Source organism: Doryrhamphus excisus, chromosome 6, assembly GCF_030265055.1.
Source record: "Doryrhamphus excisus isolate RoL2022-K1 chromosome 6, RoL_Dexc_1.0, whole genome shotgun sequence".
Lineage (NCBI taxonomy): Eukaryota > Metazoa > Chordata > Actinopteri > Syngnathiformes > Syngnathidae > Doryrhamphus > Doryrhamphus excisus.
Genome location: NC_080471.1, coordinates 1,711,106 through 1,729,663, shown reverse-complemented (window position 1 = coordinate 1,729,663; position 18,558 = coordinate 1,711,106). Strand labels below are relative to the sequence as shown.

General features: G+C 36.3%; 3 protein-coding genes across 15 annotated transcripts in view; 1 reads left to right on the top strand and 2 right to left on the bottom strand.

Annotated features, from left to right (window-relative positions):
- Nucleotides 1–8,763, bottom strand: part of LOC131131562 (uncharacterized) — a 71,364-nt gene extending 62,601 nt beyond the window's left edge. For all 6 annotated transcript variants that reach the window (XM_058076372.1, XM_058076371.1, XM_058076377.1 and 3 more), the window contains exons 1-2: nucleotides 8,587–8,763; nucleotides 7,063–7,131 (exon numbers count right to left, since the gene is read on the bottom strand). The gene's annotated coding sequence lies outside the window, so the exon portion shown is untranslated. The remainder of the gene's footprint in view (nucleotides 1–7,062; nucleotides 7,132–8,586) is intronic.
- LOC131131552 (anoctamin-1-like) overlaps nucleotides 1–9,703 on the top strand; it is a 50,027-nt gene extending 40,324 nt beyond the window's left edge. For 6 of the 7 annotated variants that reach the window (XM_058076346.1, XM_058076344.1, XM_058076343.1 and 3 more), the window contains 5 exons: nucleotides 814–966; nucleotides 1,079–1,131; nucleotides 3,698–3,882; nucleotides 5,121–5,226; nucleotides 7,066–9,703. In XM_058076346.1, the coding sequence (XP_057932329.1) occupies nucleotides 814–966; nucleotides 1,079–1,131; nucleotides 3,698–3,882; nucleotides 5,121–5,226; nucleotides 7,066–7,308 (740 nt within the window). In that variant the 3' untranslated portion in view covers nucleotides 7,309–9,703. The remainder of the gene's footprint in view (nucleotides 1–813; nucleotides 967–1,078; nucleotides 1,132–3,697; nucleotides 3,883–5,120; nucleotides 5,227–7,065) is intronic. The other variant, XR_009130205.1, reaches the window with a different exon arrangement.
- Nucleotides 9,704–10,224: 521 nt separating this feature from the next.
- The window catches only part of plcg2 (phospholipase C, gamma 2), a 39,564-nt gene continuing 31,230 nt past the window's right edge, over nucleotides 10,225–18,558 (bottom strand). Inside the window, exons 28-33 of one of the 2 annotated variants that reach the window (XM_058076342.1) lie at nucleotides 15,374–15,513; nucleotides 13,941–14,049; nucleotides 13,686–13,853; nucleotides 12,158–12,246; nucleotides 10,648–10,823; nucleotides 10,225–10,562 (exon numbers count right to left, since the gene is read on the bottom strand). In XM_058076342.1, the coding sequence (XP_057932325.1) occupies nucleotides 10,520–10,562; nucleotides 10,648–10,823; nucleotides 12,158–12,246; nucleotides 13,686–13,853; nucleotides 13,941–14,049; nucleotides 15,374–15,513 (725 nt within the window). In that variant the 3' untranslated portion in view covers nucleotides 10,225–10,519. The remainder of the gene's footprint in view (nucleotides 10,563–10,647; nucleotides 10,824–12,157; nucleotides 12,247–13,685; nucleotides 13,854–13,940; nucleotides 14,050–15,373; nucleotides 15,514–18,558) is intronic. The other variant, XM_058076340.1, reaches the window with a different exon arrangement.

Sequence of the window (18,558 nt, the reverse complement as noted above, 5' to 3'; positions counted from 1 at the left end):
TTACGTAGACCAGGCACACTACCCCACGCCAAGGGGGTGTGGCCAGCATACTTTCGTGAGCAGCGCAGTGTCTAATAATAATCAAATACTTGCTGCCATTAATGCAACTTCTGCTGCTGCATAGTTTTGCACCGTACTCAGTATATTTCATTCTTTTGGCCATCTTCACCAGAAGGCTTGGTTCTGCAGCTTTAGCTAGGTGACTATTTGACTAAAGGAGGAAAGTTTATATTTACATGTTGACATCTCAATGACCGAGGTAGACTACCGCATTACCCAGTAATAATCCAGTTTTGGTGTTTGACCTGGAAAATATCATCAAGAAAGATGGATATGATCGGCCGTATTGCAGTAGAAAATAGATGGACGAATTAAAATGCATAAGAAAGTTGTTGATTTTGAATATTATTTTTAACAGTGATTTCTGTGATGGTTTACTTTAAAATGTTAGCAAACATACATTTTTATTGTGGTAAGAAACGCTTGAGAGCCAGATACAGTCATCAAAAGAGCCCTACCTGGCTCCCGAGCCATAGGTTCCCTACCTCTGACCTAAACCAAGAAAAAACTTTTGATCTGGAAGCATTTTGCTTGTGACTAGTGTTTTTTTTAATAACTTTTCTTTTTAGCTGTTGTTGTTTTACTTGTACTTCACCAAATTTCTACACAATAATGATTATTCACATAATATTTTGACTTTATTCTCCTAACATTGTAACTTTTTCTGCTACCCAATTTCCCACACCCCTGATCTAGAATAATAATTTTTCGTTTTGGATGGATATACCATCATTCTGTGTTTGTTTTTCCCAGTTATCCAGTTCGGTTTCGTCACATTATTCGTGGCATCCTTCCCCCTGGCTCCATTATTCGCTCTGCTCAACAACATCATTGAAATCCGACTTGATGCCAAGAAGTTTGTGACAGAGTTGCGGAGGCCAGTAACAGCCAGAGCCAAAGACATCGGTTGGTAGTCAGTAACATACAGTATCATATCTATACGATTGCTTCTCGTACAGTAGATGTACAGTATATACAGTACAGCTATTTATTGAGCCATTGACTTTTCTATTTGTAGGTATTTGGTACAACATCCTAAGAGGCGTTGCCAAAGTGGCGGTCATTATCAATGTAAGTAATAAGACAATATTAATACCAAATAACAAATTGCTGTGTCACGTACCTTCCTTCATTACAATACAGTGAAATCCTGTTTAACTCTGTTTTAGGGATTAAATCCCATATTGTGCCCTATTTTTTCTATTTCATGAAACATGACATTGATGGAGAAGTTCCTTTGCATCACCCAATACTTTTCCATCTAACACTCTATATCAGGGGTGGGCAAACTTTTTGACTCGCGGGCCGCATTGATTTAACAAAATTTCCGGGGGGGGGGGGGGGGGGGGGGGGGGGCAGACTATATATTTTACACGTAACAGTCCACCTGGTATTATTGTATCTGTAAAATTGTCATGCAATTATTGCTATTATTATTTATTATTTTATATTTATATTTAAATATTTTAAAAATAATAAAATATTATAATAATTAAAATAAAATTAAAATAATAATTATTATATTATTATTCTGTAAAATATGCAAATATAACAATATTATTATATATAATTAATATAATAATTAGCATTAATATAATAAATATAATAATCATAATAGTTCTAATAATAATATAATAATTATTATTTTAATTTTTATTATTATTATGTGCTTGTGTCCCTTTTTTCAGGAGCACTTTGTAAACAACAGACCATGTCAAACAACGAAATTGATACAACCATCAAAAGGTTGGCTCAGGCCATGATGCCAGGTTGTATGTTGAGTTTAAATGAAATACTTTGGAAAGATTGGGCGGGCCGTATTCAAACACTTGGCGGGCCGGATGTGGCCCCCGGGCCGTAGTTTGCCCACCCCTGCTCTATATTCATCCCCAAAATAGATTGATTTGACTCTTCCTTGTACACAGAAACATCATCAGCCACACTCCCAGCCCATTTAACTGCTTGTCATTGTGGAAGCATTTCTGTAATCATCTGACATTTTATTGTAACTTTACGCTTGTATGTAGCATTCATCACTGTCATATTGAGATATGCAATATTCATTATTCATAGGGGTGTAACGATACGCCATCATCGTGGTTTGGTGCGTTTTACATTGGCTGGTTTTTGGGGTACGGTAAGGAAAGAAAATGCAAAAAAAATAAACGTAAAAAACAGTTAATTCACCAACACAATATGACAGGAAGGAACATGGGAAGTTCTGTGTGGAGTTTGCATGTTCTCCACATGCATGCGTGGGTTTCTCCTTAATTAGCCACTCCAAATTGTCCATAGGTATGAATGTGAGTGTGAATGGTTGTTTGTCTATATGTGGCCCTGTGATTGGCTGGCCACCAGTCCAGGGTGGACCCCGCCTCTCGCCCAAAAGACAGCTGGGATAGGCTCCAGCACCCCCGTGACCCTCGTGAGGATAAGTGGTAGAAAATGAATGAATAAATGAAAAATGGACATTTCAATGAGTATCAATTACTCAAGGCTGCACTGTGGTCAAGTGGTTAACACGCAGGTTAACCACGCTAATTAACCGGAGTACCCGGAGAAATAGATGGCCGAGGGTGGAATTGAACTTGAATCTCCTAGCTGTGAGACCTGCGTGTTAACCACTTGACCACCGTGCAGCCTTGAGTAATTGATACTCATTGAAATGTCTATTTTTCATTTATTCATTCATTTTCTACCACTTATCCTCACGAGGGTCGCGGGGGGTGCTGGAGCCTATCCCAGCTGTCTTTTGGCCGAGAGGCGGGGTACACCCTGGACTGGTGGCCAGCCAATCACAGGGCACATATAGACAAACAACCATTCACACTCACATTCATACCTATGGACAATTTGGAGTGGCTAATTAACCTAGCATGTTTTTGGAATGTGGGAGGAAACCGGAGTACCCGGAGAAAACCCACGCATGCACGGGGAGAACATGCAAACTCCACACAGAGATGGCCGAAGGTGGAATTGAACTCCGGTCTCATAGCTGTGAGGTCTGCGTGCTAACCACTCCACCTACGTGCAGCCCGTGTCCCATTATATATATTGGCGTAAGAGCAACAACCGCATTTCAGGTGAAGAACACCATACCAGCAGTAAAATATGGTGGTGGTAGTGTGATGGTCTGGAGCTGTTTTGACGCTTCAGAACCTGAAAGACTTGCCGTGATAAACGGAACCATGAATTCTACTGTCTCCCAAAAAATCCTGAAGGAGAATGTCCGTTCATCTGTTGGTAACCTCAAACCGAAACCAACTTGGACCGTGATCCAAAACACACCAGCTGAAGAAAAACCAAACGAAGACTTTGGAGTGGCTTAGTCAAAGTGACCTGACCTGAATCCTACTGAGATGTTCCGGCATGACCTTTAACAGTAACTGCAAGTTATCACAAACACTTGATTGCAGTTGTTGCTGCTGAGAAATATAACGGTTTCGAAGATTTCGAAGGGTGTGAATGGTCCCGTTCCCAATCTGGACTGAACTTTATCTTATCCACTTTGTCCGTTTGCGTATTTTTCCTGTACCGTTACATCCCTAATTATTTATCAGTCACAGCCTGAGTCACACTTTTGTCCCTCATCTTTGACTCCCACCTCTAACACCACCTACCCACCTACCATTCCTAGGCATTTGTCATCTCCTTCACCTCAGACTTCATTCCTCGGATGGTCTACCAGTACATGTACAGCCCTGACGGCACCATGCATGGATTTGTCAACCACACTCTCTCCTATTTTAATGTCAGCCACTTCCAGGATGGGAAAGAGCCCATGGATCCCGTGCAACTTGGCTTTGCCGTTGAGATATGCAGGTGGGCATTGGACCTCTGTTACACATGAACCATGATCGAGATCGAGGTTTTCGCTGTGTTTGGGGTCACATGACTTTCATCTTTCCACTCAAGGTTACAATCAAGCGATAGGTGGCTTTCTCTCATAAAGTTACACTGGTGGCTTATGTAGTAAACTACCATTAAAGACATGGAAGGCGCTTTTATCATCCATTAGTATCAGTAGCCACGTATACATGGACCCAGATATTCCGATTGCATTCGGTTTATTTGCTCAAACGGAAAGAATTTACACCTCATTCCGAAAGAAAATTGCCAATCCGAATGAATATATAATCGGATTCACGGGGGTGGAATATTCCTTTCTGCCAATCCGATTGAGGTATTTTGTACTCGCTCAAACGGAAAGTTGTCAGACTGCTTTCTTCTTCGTGGTGTTTTTCTTCTTCTGTTGTTTATTGGCGGTTGGCAAGCAGCTTTCGTGTGCATTACCGTGCAAATATCTATTTATAATTATAAATATCTATGTAAAACACGTCCCGGGTTTAATTATAAAATAATAGCACAACTGAATTTGATCTTTTCCTTAAATTTTCCTTAAATTGATCCCGGGTGCGTTCTTTCAGCGCATGCTCAGATATGACGTAACACGCAGATCCAGACGTTCTTCACTTTTAAAAATGGAGGCCAGCAATCGGCACTGGACTAAGCAAAGTTTTTGATTCAAACTAAAATTCCAAGACTGGAGAGACGAAAAACTGGCAATACGGAGTTATTCCAACAAGTGGAAGAAAAACTCGGGGAAGCCGGTATCACGTGATGTTGATGTTTACGTTTTACTGGGCATGCCCAATTGACTATTCTGGTTGATTTTCACGGCGCATGTAGACAAGAGATTGGAATATTCCTTTCTATGGATACCATTGTTTCCCGAAAGGTGATTGGGAAAGAGAAAAAGTGGTCATGTAAAAATGTGGCTACTGTTTGACTATTCTGGTTGATTATATTATTATTCTGTTTTGATTATATTATAGCGCATGTAGACATGAGATTGGAATATTCCTTTCCGTGTATAACATTGTTTTTGGAAAGGTCATTCGGAAAGAGAAAAACGTGGCTAATGACAGTAATTTATGCACATTCAATCAATAAGTCGATACTCCCAGACCGGGAAGTTTTAGTACACAAGGTCCTAGAATGGGTGCAAATATAACTTCCTATAACTGTGACGTCGATACGTAATATGTCTGTTTTTATAGGTACAAAGACTACAGAGAACCCCCTTGGTCGACAACTCCATACGAGATCTCCAAGGAATTTTGGGCAGTACTCGCTATTCGGCTTGCCTTTGTAATAGTTTTTCAGGTAATGCGTGCATGTGTGTACTAAATGTGTATGCATACAGTGTGTACATACATAGTATACTTCATCGGCATTTTTGATACAGAAATTTTTTTTCTACGTACACAAAAGTTACGTATTTTGTTAATTAGGAAGTATTTTCAAGAATAAAAAAATGCTGAATTAACTATAAGAGATGCATTCAAAGACAATGAGATGTAGTATTCTACACCGATCACCAGGGGTCAGCAATGCACAAGCACCAGACTTTATAGCACAAACAGTTTCAAATGGTGATAGATAGATCATGATTAATTAATTGGAAAAATGTGATTAGCTGGATTAAAAATCATTTGTAGTATTCCTACGAAATACCGTATTTTCTGGACTATAAGTCGCTCCGGAGTATAAGTCGCACAAGGCCAAAAATGCATCATTAGGTAGAAAAAAACATACATAAGTCGCACTGGAGTATAAGTCGCATTTTTTGCGGGTTTATTTACCGTATTTTCTGGACTATAAGTCGCTCCAGAGTATAAGTCGCATTTTTTGTGGCTTTATTTACCGTATTTTCTGGACTATAAGTCGCTCCGGAGTAAAAGTCGCACAAGGCCAAAAATGCATCATTAGGTACAAAAAAACATACGTAAGTCACACTGGAGTATAAGTCGCATTTTTTGCGGGTTTATTTACCGTATTTTCTGGACTATAAGTCGCTCCGGAGTATAAGTCGCACAATGCCAAAAATGCATAATTAGGTATAAAAAAAAACATACATAAGTCGCACTGGAGTATAAGTCGCATTTTTTGCGGGTAATTTATTTTCCAAACTACTTGACCAAAACAGACATTACGTCATCTTGGAAGGCAAGTTCTAACATGAATAAAAGAATAGAGAACAGGCTGAATAGGTGTAAGATATGCTAACACAATGCTTATTCGGATACACAAAAAATAAACATGAACAGAAAAGGTGTCCAGTGTTTATGGAACATAAACACTTTTTTCATTTATAAGTCGCTCTGGAGTATAAGTCGCAGGAACAGCCAACCTATGAAAAAAAGTGCGACTTATAGTCCGGAAAATACGGAAAATAAAATGTTAACGTTTGATTCTTTTGATTCTTTTGTTCTAGAGGGAGTACAGACGAAATCATTAGAAAGGTCAGAGAAGAAATGGTCACACTAAAAAGATGGTTTGATGATAATAGATTGTCCTTGAACCTAAGTAAAAGTAAAATCATGCACAAGTTTGCACTAAAACCTGGAAAAAAAAAACAAATTTTCATAATTTATGTGCAGGTTAATCGAATCGTGATAACCGGTAAGCAATTTTGAACCTTCTGAATGACCAGTCATGATGTGCTATATATATCACTATATTGACGGTTACTATGGTACCCATTATGGCATTGGATGCTCATATCACAGAGTACTTCGATACATGACAAAAAAAATACTAACAAATAATAAATTAATAAAAAAATTTATTAAATTATTATTATATAATATATGAATTATTAAATAATTATTATTAAATTAAAATAAATTTTTTAAAAAATAAAAAATTACTTAAATTATATTATGAAAGCAGGAAGTGAACAAATGTAACAGTTACTGATTGTAAAAGTACCAGATGGAGGGGTAGGATTTAATAAGCTTTGCTTCTTCCTACTCCTTTTGGACATGTGGAACTGGGAACTGATTATGGGATGCACTCAATTGGAATCTGATGCATGTTCAAATGAAATAAAACCATTACCATTACCATTACCATTACCATTACCATTACCATTACCATTACCAACTATAACAAAAATGTGTGTCACCGTCGATGAAAACTCGTGTGTGTATTCCCTACCAGAATGTCGTCATGCTGATGAATGACCTCGTGGACTGGCTGATCCCGGACATCCCCAAAGACATCAGCCTGCAGATCCACAAGGAGAAGATTTTATTGGTAGATCTCTTTATGAGGGAAGAGCAGGTAAAGAGCATCCACTTGGAGAGCAGGGCCTCCGCAGCGAACAAGCGCAGCACGATTAACAACACGCCGGCCCGGCCGCGCTCCGATTCGCAGGCCCACGGCTATCAGGATGAGCCATGAAACGAAGGGGCTTGAATAGAAGCCAACCTTCACTTTTTCCAAACATTCCAACGACTGATAAGGCAGCTGGCCGATGTGTGTGATCGTCATGGTAACTGGCAGGCGTCCTATTTAACTGCAATGTTGACGATGTAATGTCTGCATTTGCTGCATGCATGCATATGTATTACTCGCCGTGTATGCAAACATCTGTCAATGGAATTTGAGCGACGTTATCAACAAATATGGCTGAAGACCAGTGACGTGCGGTGATGTTCATGGCTGGTGAGGCGCGGACTCCTTTGGCGAGTTTTATTTTTTACATTAATACAGGTTGCTCATTAAGAGCATAACAGCCAAAAAAAAGTCTGATCACCTTCTAGTGAGCCTGGACATATAATATTTCATCTTCAGGAGGTTTGCCACCAGCTGCTTATAATTATCTGCTTTGTCGTTTCCAAGAAACGTTGATGAAAAAGTCAATTTCTGTTACCGTTCATGAAATTTCTCTACATGCATGCATTTTATCCACTTTCCAAGAGAGATAAAAACTAAATATTTTATGTAAAAACTATGGACATATTAATATGAATGTATTGGAATGTGCAGACAGGCTTTCGGATAGAACTGCTTGCTTGTAGATGTACTGTACTTTCTGATAAACTACAGTTTTTGCATTATTTTGACATTATTATCATTTTGGAAACTATAGCCAATTTGCACGTCTGATTTTTTCTTAATTAGTGACCTATACCAAATGAAAAATGTTCCGGAAAATTTGCAAATGACATCATTTTGACTTAAGAGAATGTTAAAAAATGATTGAAATCATCAAATAAATACATTTATGGTATAGTTCAATGGTTGGTGTCAATTCCCTGACCAAACTTCACTGGTCTTTAATTGCGGTTCTCAAACTTTTTGACATTGAGGCCATATTTCATCAGTGCAGAGTGGCCCGGGGCCCATTAAATATTAATAATTGATCTCATTAATTTGTTTTCAATCATAAATCAAATCCACTCACAGTTTAGCTAACAAGCTAAAACCTGAATAAGCCTGAATCTTAACTTTTGCTAATAATTCATGGAACAAATCAAGCAAGAAACAATGTAAAGGCTTAAGTCAGGCTTATTAATTAAAAAAAGAACAATATTTAGATTTAACTTTTAGCAGAAAAGTAGTCAGAATAAAAATCAATGAAATTAATCAATCAATAAAAAAACGGTAGGCTCACGGCTCTGCCTTAGCTTCCTCCATTTCCAAAACCGTACGTGATGAAGTCAGGATTGTACTTACGTAAAAGTAAATAATAAAAATAATAAAAATAAAATAAAAATAGTCTTTTGGCGAGGACTGGCACCACTTTTGTCTTCATTTTTCCGTTTTCTTTGCTAGTTGTAGTTGAATGTCTTCGTCTGATTTTCTCTGAGCTTGTTAAAACAACATACTGACACATTACCGCCACCATTTGGTCGGAAGCTGCACTGCAACTGAGCGTCTAATGGATAACATACGTATATTAGCATAGCGGCTAGCCTGCCTCTGGTGTCTTCAGTTTATAACGTACTGCGCAAGTGCCACGCCCCTCACGGCCCACTGGTGCAACACTCAAAGTGACCTATAGGTGTCGCTTGAGACCCAAGTTTGGGCAGCGGTTAAGAATCACTGCTTTAAATGATTCTGAGTCGGAGGCAAAACTGTTTTAATTTATTATGACTCTTCGATAAAAACTGTTTTAAATTCAGTATGAAGATATTTGTGAACCACTACTTGAGTCTTACACCATGCTTCTCAAAACAAAATAAATCTAAATTTAAAAGTGTTTTCACGATCTAAAAGGTCTACAAAGATATTATATGTTGGTTGGAAAGAAACATGTAGATTTTGGAACTCTGGATTTCATTTTCTTCTAATGATAAAAAATTGAAATTGGAATCAAAATTCCCTTTAAGAAGATGCATAAAGTAGACAAAATAACTCACACATCAGGACACAAGATGATATCATTATGCATGTTCAGAAGTGACATTTCTGGAGTGTGTTTGGTTGTGTCCTTAAACGCAGCGTCTAAGATGAATGAGTGACATGCCACAAAATTTAAATTGTATGATTTCTTCCATTAAATTATATTAATTTATTCCCAGCGGTCTATTTTTTCATTCCGTAGCATGTTTCTTGGCTTTAGTGCTTCTAACAGTGGACGTGTGGAAGATTAAAAAAAAACAATCTTTATCTTTTTCCTATCTTCATCTTTATATGTGTTACCATTTCAATTTGCCCTTCAAAATCAGGAGTGCTGGCCCCTGTCATATGCACATTGTTAGCAACAAAGCTGATTTTCTTTAGTCAATCAGACTTCTTATTCGGCTCTCAAGGCCAGCTTGCAGGCCCCCAGTCCTGATTGGTTGACCAGTTCAACAAGACACGTTAAGCCCACAACGGCTTCAATTAAAATTACATTTAAATAAATTAAAAAATATATATAAATTAATAAATAAATAAAATTAAATAAAACTAATTAAATTAAATCAAAAATAAATAAATTTAAAATTAGATATATTTATATATAAATTATATATATATAATTATATATAAATGAAAATAAAATTCATTAATTCATTTTCTAATTTTTTAAATTAAATTAAATCAAAAATAATAAATACATTTAAAATTATATATATTTATATATAAATTATATATATAATTATATATAAAAATAAAAATTCATTAATTCATTTTCTACTGCTTACCTTCACATGGGTCGCGGGGGTGTTGGATGGATGAATAAAAATACAAAAAATAAAATAAAATAAAAATACAAACAGAAATTAAATTACAAACAAAAACAAAAATAAAAATCAGCATATGACACAACACCTACCAATAATTTGTTGAAGCATTATCTTCAAATTTGACATTGCAAGTATGAACTAGACCACATCTGATGTTGGACAAATTGTCATTTAATAAGTCAAAACAAGGCAATATTGTCTGGTTTTACAATCACATGCCAAGGATCCACCACAACAAGAATGAATGACATACTAATTTCATACCAGGAAAAAAATACAATGACAAAAATGCCCGTGCCTGAGTTTGTCCACTGCGACAAGTTCCAAAGCGTCTAAGACGCTCATATGCAAATCAAATATGAATTCCGTGGTGAGTGTTTCTCTAACTACGAAGAAGCCATTCATGCAGCAAAGACAGCCGAGGTTCTTCCGGCGCCTCAAGAATAGAACGCATTGCTTTTATGCCTCTTTTGTTTTGCTCTGGGAGAAAAGAGAAAAAAGAAAATCCAACGTGTGATTTCAACAGAGAGAGCATGAAGACCCAACGGCGCCTTTCCTTCCTTACCTTTGCTTCTCGCTTGTGCTGGATTCTCTGGCAAATTGATGAGGTGCGGGGGATTGGCCGGGGACGGAGGAGAGCTTAATGTTTGTGTGCGAGTTGTACAGGAGGCCTTCACTGCTCAGCTCTGATGGCTTCTTCCTCAGTTGGCTAGAGGAAGAGTACAAGTCTTCTTCGGTGTTCTGGGAGACACAAGAAGGGAGATTATCACAGCAATATTCAGATTTACATCTAGGTGCTATGTAGGTGCTTTATAAATTTTTATAATAATTTATTATTATTATTTTTTATTATTAAAAAAATTTGAATAAATAAAAAATACATTAAAAGTATGGAAAAATATGAATTTATTAGCACTGTGTTTTCTAAAAGATAACATTAACTCATTTAATCACATTCATTTCTCACAAGCCGCTCCTTTCATTACCAGCCATGTTCATTCATTGTGTACTGGTGTAATTCGCTCATTCTCCATTAGATGTCACTATTGCTACATATACCGTAGCTTCATTTTCTCCTTTGTGATTGGATTTGCGTGACAGCGCCATCTAGCAGATTCCCAGTGTAAAGCAGCAAGCGCCATTTTGACAGCAGCAAAACAAGCATTTTCTTCGCCGAAGCTTGTATGGATTCATGGAAAAATGGGTTTAGGTCTTCGACTGACCTAAATCAATATGCAACAAACATAAGCTTGGTCTGTTGTTCTAATGCAGGGGTCTCAAACACGCGGCCCGCGGGCCAAAAGTGGCCCGCAGGACACTAGTTTGCGGCCCCCGCCTTGATATGAAAGTTTAATGTCAGTGCGGCCCGCGCAAGTTTGATATGGATGCTGTATGGTATCATGTACCCAGAAAAAATTATTACGTTTGATTCATGTTCATGTTAAAGGTTAAATAACTGTTAATAGTTATCCTCCCTATCCGTGTGGAAGTGGTAAGTTTTTGGCTATTTAAGTTTAAAGGAAATAACTTGAAGGCTACCGTTTAGGTCGCTAGCTTGCTAGTTTGCAAGTTAGCATGTGTCTCAAGACCCTGCAGTTGCGCAATATGTTGTAAATAAAAAGAGTATAAATGTGACTATAGTCGTGTTTTGTCATGTCTACAGGGCTCTAATAATGCTTTGTTCATTTTAATATGAAAAAAATCATTTGTCTACCCACCAACTATATGTGCTTTCTTAACTTTTTATTATTTGCTGTTTTATTATTATTATTATATTTATTAATTACTGAATGATTGATTTTCTTTATTCTTGATTTGTTTATTTATTTTTCATCTTATTTTGTGTAGAAAAATAAAAATTAAGATATTTGAGAACAGTGGAATGTTTTATCAGAGCTTTTATTGTAGAAAATCGGAACCAAAGCACTGAAAAAGTTTGTATATTTTTCTGTTTTTAATAAATGCGTTTTGTTTTTATTTTGGAAAACCTGATGCGGCCCAGCCTTGCCCAGACCCTAGCTCCAGTGGCCCCCAGGTAAATTGAGTTTGAGACCCCTGGTCTAATGTGTCCTCACCTCCGGCTGCTGTACTTTGATGTCAACTAGCAGGGATGCTAATTCTAAGTCTTCATTGTAGCCATTCTTCAGCGGCACCGAGCGATAGCCTGACGAAAGGAAACATTCAAACAGCACAAATACAAGTTTCTTTCCCTGTCAAAATAAAAGGTTTTGGTATATGAAACGCTGCTGTTATATAAGAAATAACATCATAATCATGAAATAATTTCCTTTAATGTCTTTAATCCATGTCTTTAAGACAGAAATATGATCTCAGGGAAGAAGTACATTTGAAACACTTCTATGCTAGGACTACGTTATGCTAGCCATAGCATTTCAGTATGTGGAATCAAACTATGGAATGGATTGAGTAAGGAAATCAAACAATGCACAACGATGAGCCAATTCAAGAAACAATACAAGCATATCACCTTGTACTTCGGTACGTTAAATTCGATTCGTTTAACGATTCGATTCGATTAGATTCCACTTGATTCCATTCCATTCGATTTTATTGTAGAAAATCGGAACCAAAGCACTGAAATTAATTTAATTAAATTAATTTAATTAAATTTAATTAAATTTAATTACATTTAATTACATTTAATTACATTTAATTATTACATTTAATTATAAATTAAATTTAATTAAATTTTATTGCATTTAATTACATTAATTACATTTAATTACACTTAATTACATTTAATTACACCTAATTACATTTAATTACACTTAATTACATTTAATTACATTATTAAATTAAATTAAATTAAGAAAGCAGGAAGTGAACAAATGTAACAGTTAGTGATTGTAAAAGTACCAGATGGAGGGGTAGGATTTAATAAGCTTTGCTTCTTCCTACTCCTTTTGGACATGTGGAACTGGGAACTGATTATGGGATGCACTCAATTGGAATCTGATGCATGTTCAAATGAAATAAAGCCATTACCATTAATTTTCACTCTATAAACGTACGGGATTGGTAGTAATTTGTACTGTCTGTCAAACATTGGCAGCATTTCTTCCACCGCTAGCTGGCTCACTGGTTTTGATGGGTGCATTATTATCACCAACATGGGGGGCTGTGGCATTTGGCCTTGCAAGCATCCTTTTCCCCTCCTTATTTCTACGTGACCTATTGCCCTTGTGTGTGTACGCTAGCGCCCCCCCCCCCCCCCCGTATGAGTGACAAGAGGTCTCACTCTGTTCGCCGTTGTTGTATGAAGCGTCTAAGTGCTGAACCGATGCACACAGTGAACCAGAGAGATGAAGGAAAACGGCAAAACGGCAAAATGATCAAGTTTGTTTTAATTTAGCATGTAATTAATTAGTGAATTAATTAATTATGAGAAATACATTAGATTGACTGTTGCATCTTTATTGTACACATCAATTTATTGATTTTTTTATTTATTGGAGAATTACCTGCCAGTACATTGCAATTTAATTTGAATATCAAATCATTTAATGATAATAATAATAACAATTAAGAGATAATTTAAAAAGAAATAAATGCTCTTACTTAAAACAGCAACATGTTTCTCACCTGAACAGATGCCTTTGACAGGAAATGTGGCCTGAGCGAGGAAGTTCGGGTCTGAGAACATGTCTTCTTCATTGACCACAAAGCGCAGGAAAGTGAGCTCGGGTTCAAACACTTTGAAGCAGACGGGCTGCGCTGTGGCTTTCCACACGGGGTTCAGACCGTTATCCCCTAGAGCCAGTAGACAGTAGAACGTTTTTATTTACTGACCGTTTTTATTATGATTTACTGTTTCAGTGTCAAATGTGGTTTTCTTACGATAGACCGTAGTCTTCCACCTGGCTTCAGTGTGACCGCAGAGTTCGATCTCCACAAAAGGACTGGAGATGGAGCGGCCCAGTTTGGGGAGGTGTCTGGCAGCAATCACCTGTAGAAGACACATTCAAGTACAAAAAGTATTCTAACAAGTCTAGTGTGCACTTCTCTACCCGAGCCCCTCTACCTACGCAAAATTTTAAATTATTATTATTTATTCTAAATTAGTTACATTATTTGTGCAATTTAAGGTTTACACTGTTTATATTTGATGTCATCTGTTTATTCTCCACATTATTATTATTATTATTATTATTATTATTATTATACAGGAGCCAGGCAACAAATTTCGTTGGCAATTTCACTGCTGTGTTATTATGCAATGACAATAAAGGAAGTCTATCTATCTATCTATCTATCTATCTATCTATCTATCTATCTGAAACACTTCTATGCTAGGACTACGTTATGCTAGCCATAGCATTTCAGTATGTGGAATCAAACTATGGAATGGATTGAGTAAGGACCTCAAACCAGTCATGATGTGCTATATATATCACTATATTGACACTTACTATGGTACACATTATGGCATTGGATGATCATATCACAGAGTACTTCGGTACGGGACAAAAATAAAAAATAAAAAATAAAAAATAAAAAATAAAAAATAAAAAATAAAAAATAAAAAATAAAAAATAAAAAAATAAAAAATAAAAATAATTAAATTAAATTAAATTAAAATAAAATAAAAATAAATTAAAATAAATTAAAATAAATTAAAATAAATTAAAATAAAATTAAATTAAACAAAAATAAATAAATAAATAAAATTAAATAGGAAAGCAGGAAGTGAACAAATGTAACAGTTAGTGATTGTAAAAGTACCAGATGGAGGGGTAGGATTTAATAAGCTTTGCTTCTTCCTACTCCTTTTGGACATGTGGAACTGGGAACTGATTATGGGATGCATTCAATTGTAATCTGATGCATGTTCAAATGAAATAAAACCATTACCATATCTATCTGTCTGTCTATCAATCTATCTATGCTAGGTTAATCTAATTAACCTAGCATGTTTTTGGAATGTGGGAGGAAACCGGAGTACCTGGAGAAAACCCACGCATGCACGGGGAGAACATGCAAACTCCACACAGAGAGGGTGGAATTGAACTCGGGTCGCCTAGCTGTGAGGCCGCGTGCTAACCACGCAACCACCGTGCAGCCTCTGTTGACGTTTTGTTTAAAAAATATATAAAAATAAAGTATAAAAAAAAATAAACACGGCATAGCCACCTTGGTTTCAGGGGGGGTCCATCCATGACCATCATGACACCACCCAAACGACCATCGGTCATTTGACACCACAAAGTAACAGTAACAGTAACTATATAGTATCTCTAAAGCATGTACGTATTGTGCGTACCAAGACGTACCCTAATCACAATATTGTACTTGACGTCTTTCTTCTCCTGGAGGGGGTCGTAGTTTTCTGAACGCAGGAGTTCTGGTTGTAGAACGTAGCCGCTGCGTCCATTCATACTGAAGAGGGCGTGGTTCAGCTGGGTGGATTTATCTGCAGGAACACGTCACAATCATTTCATCATCATTTCATCATCATTTCATCATCATTTCATCATCATTTCATCATCATTTCATCATCATTCATTCATTTTCTACTGCTCCGTGATGATACTTTGATTCATATATACTCACCATGTAGTACTCATACGCTATTTACTTGACTTTTAAACAGATATGCAGTATTGATACAGTATGTAGTTTGCTTTTATTCTGCTGTACGTAGTACTGACACAGCATTTACTTTACTTTTATACACAAGTGTAGTACTTAGACAGTAGGCAGTTCACTTTTATTCAAGTACACAGTACTAAGCTATGTAGGTGAGTTCTATACAGATATGGCATACTGATACAGTATGCAGTTTACTTTTATTCAGATGTGTAGTACTGAGATGCTACGACTACTACTATACTGTATTAATTTATGTAGTACTAACACAGTATGTGGTTTGCTTTTATTCCAATGTATTAGTACTGGCACAGTATGTACTTTAATGCTAAATATATGTAAATAAGTAGTGAAACAGGATGTAGCTTAATTTAGATATGAAGTTGTAGTTTAGTTTTACATATATGTAGTACTGATACACTAGATACATTACTTTCATACAAATATGTAGTACTGATACAGTAGGTACCTAGTGATTTTTATTCAGATATGTAGTATTGAGAGGCTATAGTTTCATGCAGATGTATACTACTACTACCACTACTACTATACTTTATTCATTTATGTAGTACTAACACAGTATGCGGTTTGCTTTTATTCCAATGTATTAGTACTGGCACAGTATGTAGTTTAGTGCTAAATATATTTAATGAGTAGTGAAACAGTAAGTAGCTTAATTTAGATATGAAGTTGTAGTTCAGTTTTACATATATGTAGTACTCATACACGATATACATTACTTTCATACAAATATGTAGTACTGATACAGTAGGTACCTAGTGATTTTTATTCAGATATGTAGTATTGAGAGGCTATAGTTTCATGCAGATGTATACTACTACTACGACTACTACTATACTGTATTCATTTATGTAGTACTAACACAGTATGTGGTTTGCTTTTATTCCAATGTATTAGTACTGGCACAGTATGTACTTTAATGCTAAATATATGTAAATAAGTAGTGAAACAGGATGTAGCGTAATTTAGATATGAAGTTGTAGTTTAGTTTTACATATACGTATGTAGTACTGATAAACTATATACATTACTTTCATACAAATATGTAGTACTGATACAGTCGATACCTAGTCATTTTTATTCAGATATGTAGTATTGAGAGGCTATAGTTTCATGCAGATGTATACCACTACTACCACTACTACTATACTGTATTCATTTATGTAGTACTAACACAGTATGTGGTTTGCTTTTATTCCAATGTATTAGTACTGGCACAGTATGTATTTTAGTGCTAAATATATTTAATGAGTAGTGAAACAGTAAGTAGCTTAATTTAGATATGAAGTTGTAGTTCAGTTTTACATATATGTAGTACTCATACACGATATACATTACTTTCATACAAATATGTAGTACTGATACAGTAGGTACCTAGTGATTTTTATTCAGATATGTAGTATTGAGAGGCTATAGTTTCATGCAGATGTATACTACTACTACTATTACTACTACTATACTTTATTAATCTATGTAGTACTAAGACAGTATGTGGTTTGCTTTTATTCCAATGTATTAGTACTGGCACAGTATGTACTTCAGTACTAAATATATTTAATGAGTAGTGAAACAGTAAGTAGCTTAATTTAGATATGAAGTTGTAGTTTAGTTTTACATATATGTAGTACTCATACACTAGATACATTACTTTCATACATATATGTAGTACTGATACAGTAGATGCCTAGTGATTTTTATTCAGATATGTAGTATTGAGAGGCTATAGTTTCATGCAGATGTATACTACTACTACTATACTGTATTCATTGATGTAGTACTAACACAGTATGCGGTTTGCTTTTATTCCAATGTATTAGTACTGGCACAGTATGTAGTTTAGTGCTAAATATATTTAATGAGTAGTGAAACAGTAAGTAGCTTAATTTAGATATGAAGTTGTAGTTTAGTTTTACATATATGTAGTACTCATACACTATATACATTACTTTCATACAAATATGTAGTACTGATAGCTTGTATTTTATCCAATCTTATTTCATCCCGTCTCATGTTTCATTTCATCACATCACACCTTTGACATATAACAGATAGACTGCGCTAATACACAACAAGGATGTAGAACACAACATATGTTTATATGATGTTAAAAAAATATGCAAAATTGTGTTAGGGTTAGGGTTAGGGTTATGTTTAGGGTTTGGGTCAAAAAAAATATTTTCAAAACCACATCAACCCACATGCTCCAGATGCTAGCCAAATGTCTTGCCCTCTTTTTTCTTAATCTTCATTCATTCATCCATTCATTCATTTTCTTCCGCTTATCCTCGCGAGGGTCGTGGGAGTGCTGGCGCCTATCCCAGTCCCTGTCTTCTTTGGGCGAGAGGCGGGGTACACCCTGGACTGGTGGCCAGCCAATCCCAGGGCACATATAGACAAACAACCATTCACACTCACATTCATACCTATGGACAATTTGGAGTGGCTAATTAACCTAGCATGTTTTTGGAATGTGAGGAAACCGGAGTACGGAAGTATGGGAACTCCACATAGAGATGCCCGAGGGGGGAATCAAACCCGAGTTTCCTAGCTGAGTGGTAGTGGTAACCACTCGTCCACTATCCCGGCGCTGCGCGGACCATTCATTCATTTTCTACGAGGGTCACAGGGGGTGCTGGAGCCTCCTGATGATTTTTGCAAGGTTCGTTCATGTAACAGGCGTGTAAAGGTGACTGTAGGGGTGTTATTTCATGTATAGAGGACTCTAATAATGTTAAAAACATACATTTTTTTTCTGCTCCAACTACAAAAAAATTCATTAATTTTCTACCGCTAATCCTCACAAGGGTCGCGGGGGGTGCTGGGGCCTCCTGCTAATTTTTACATGGTT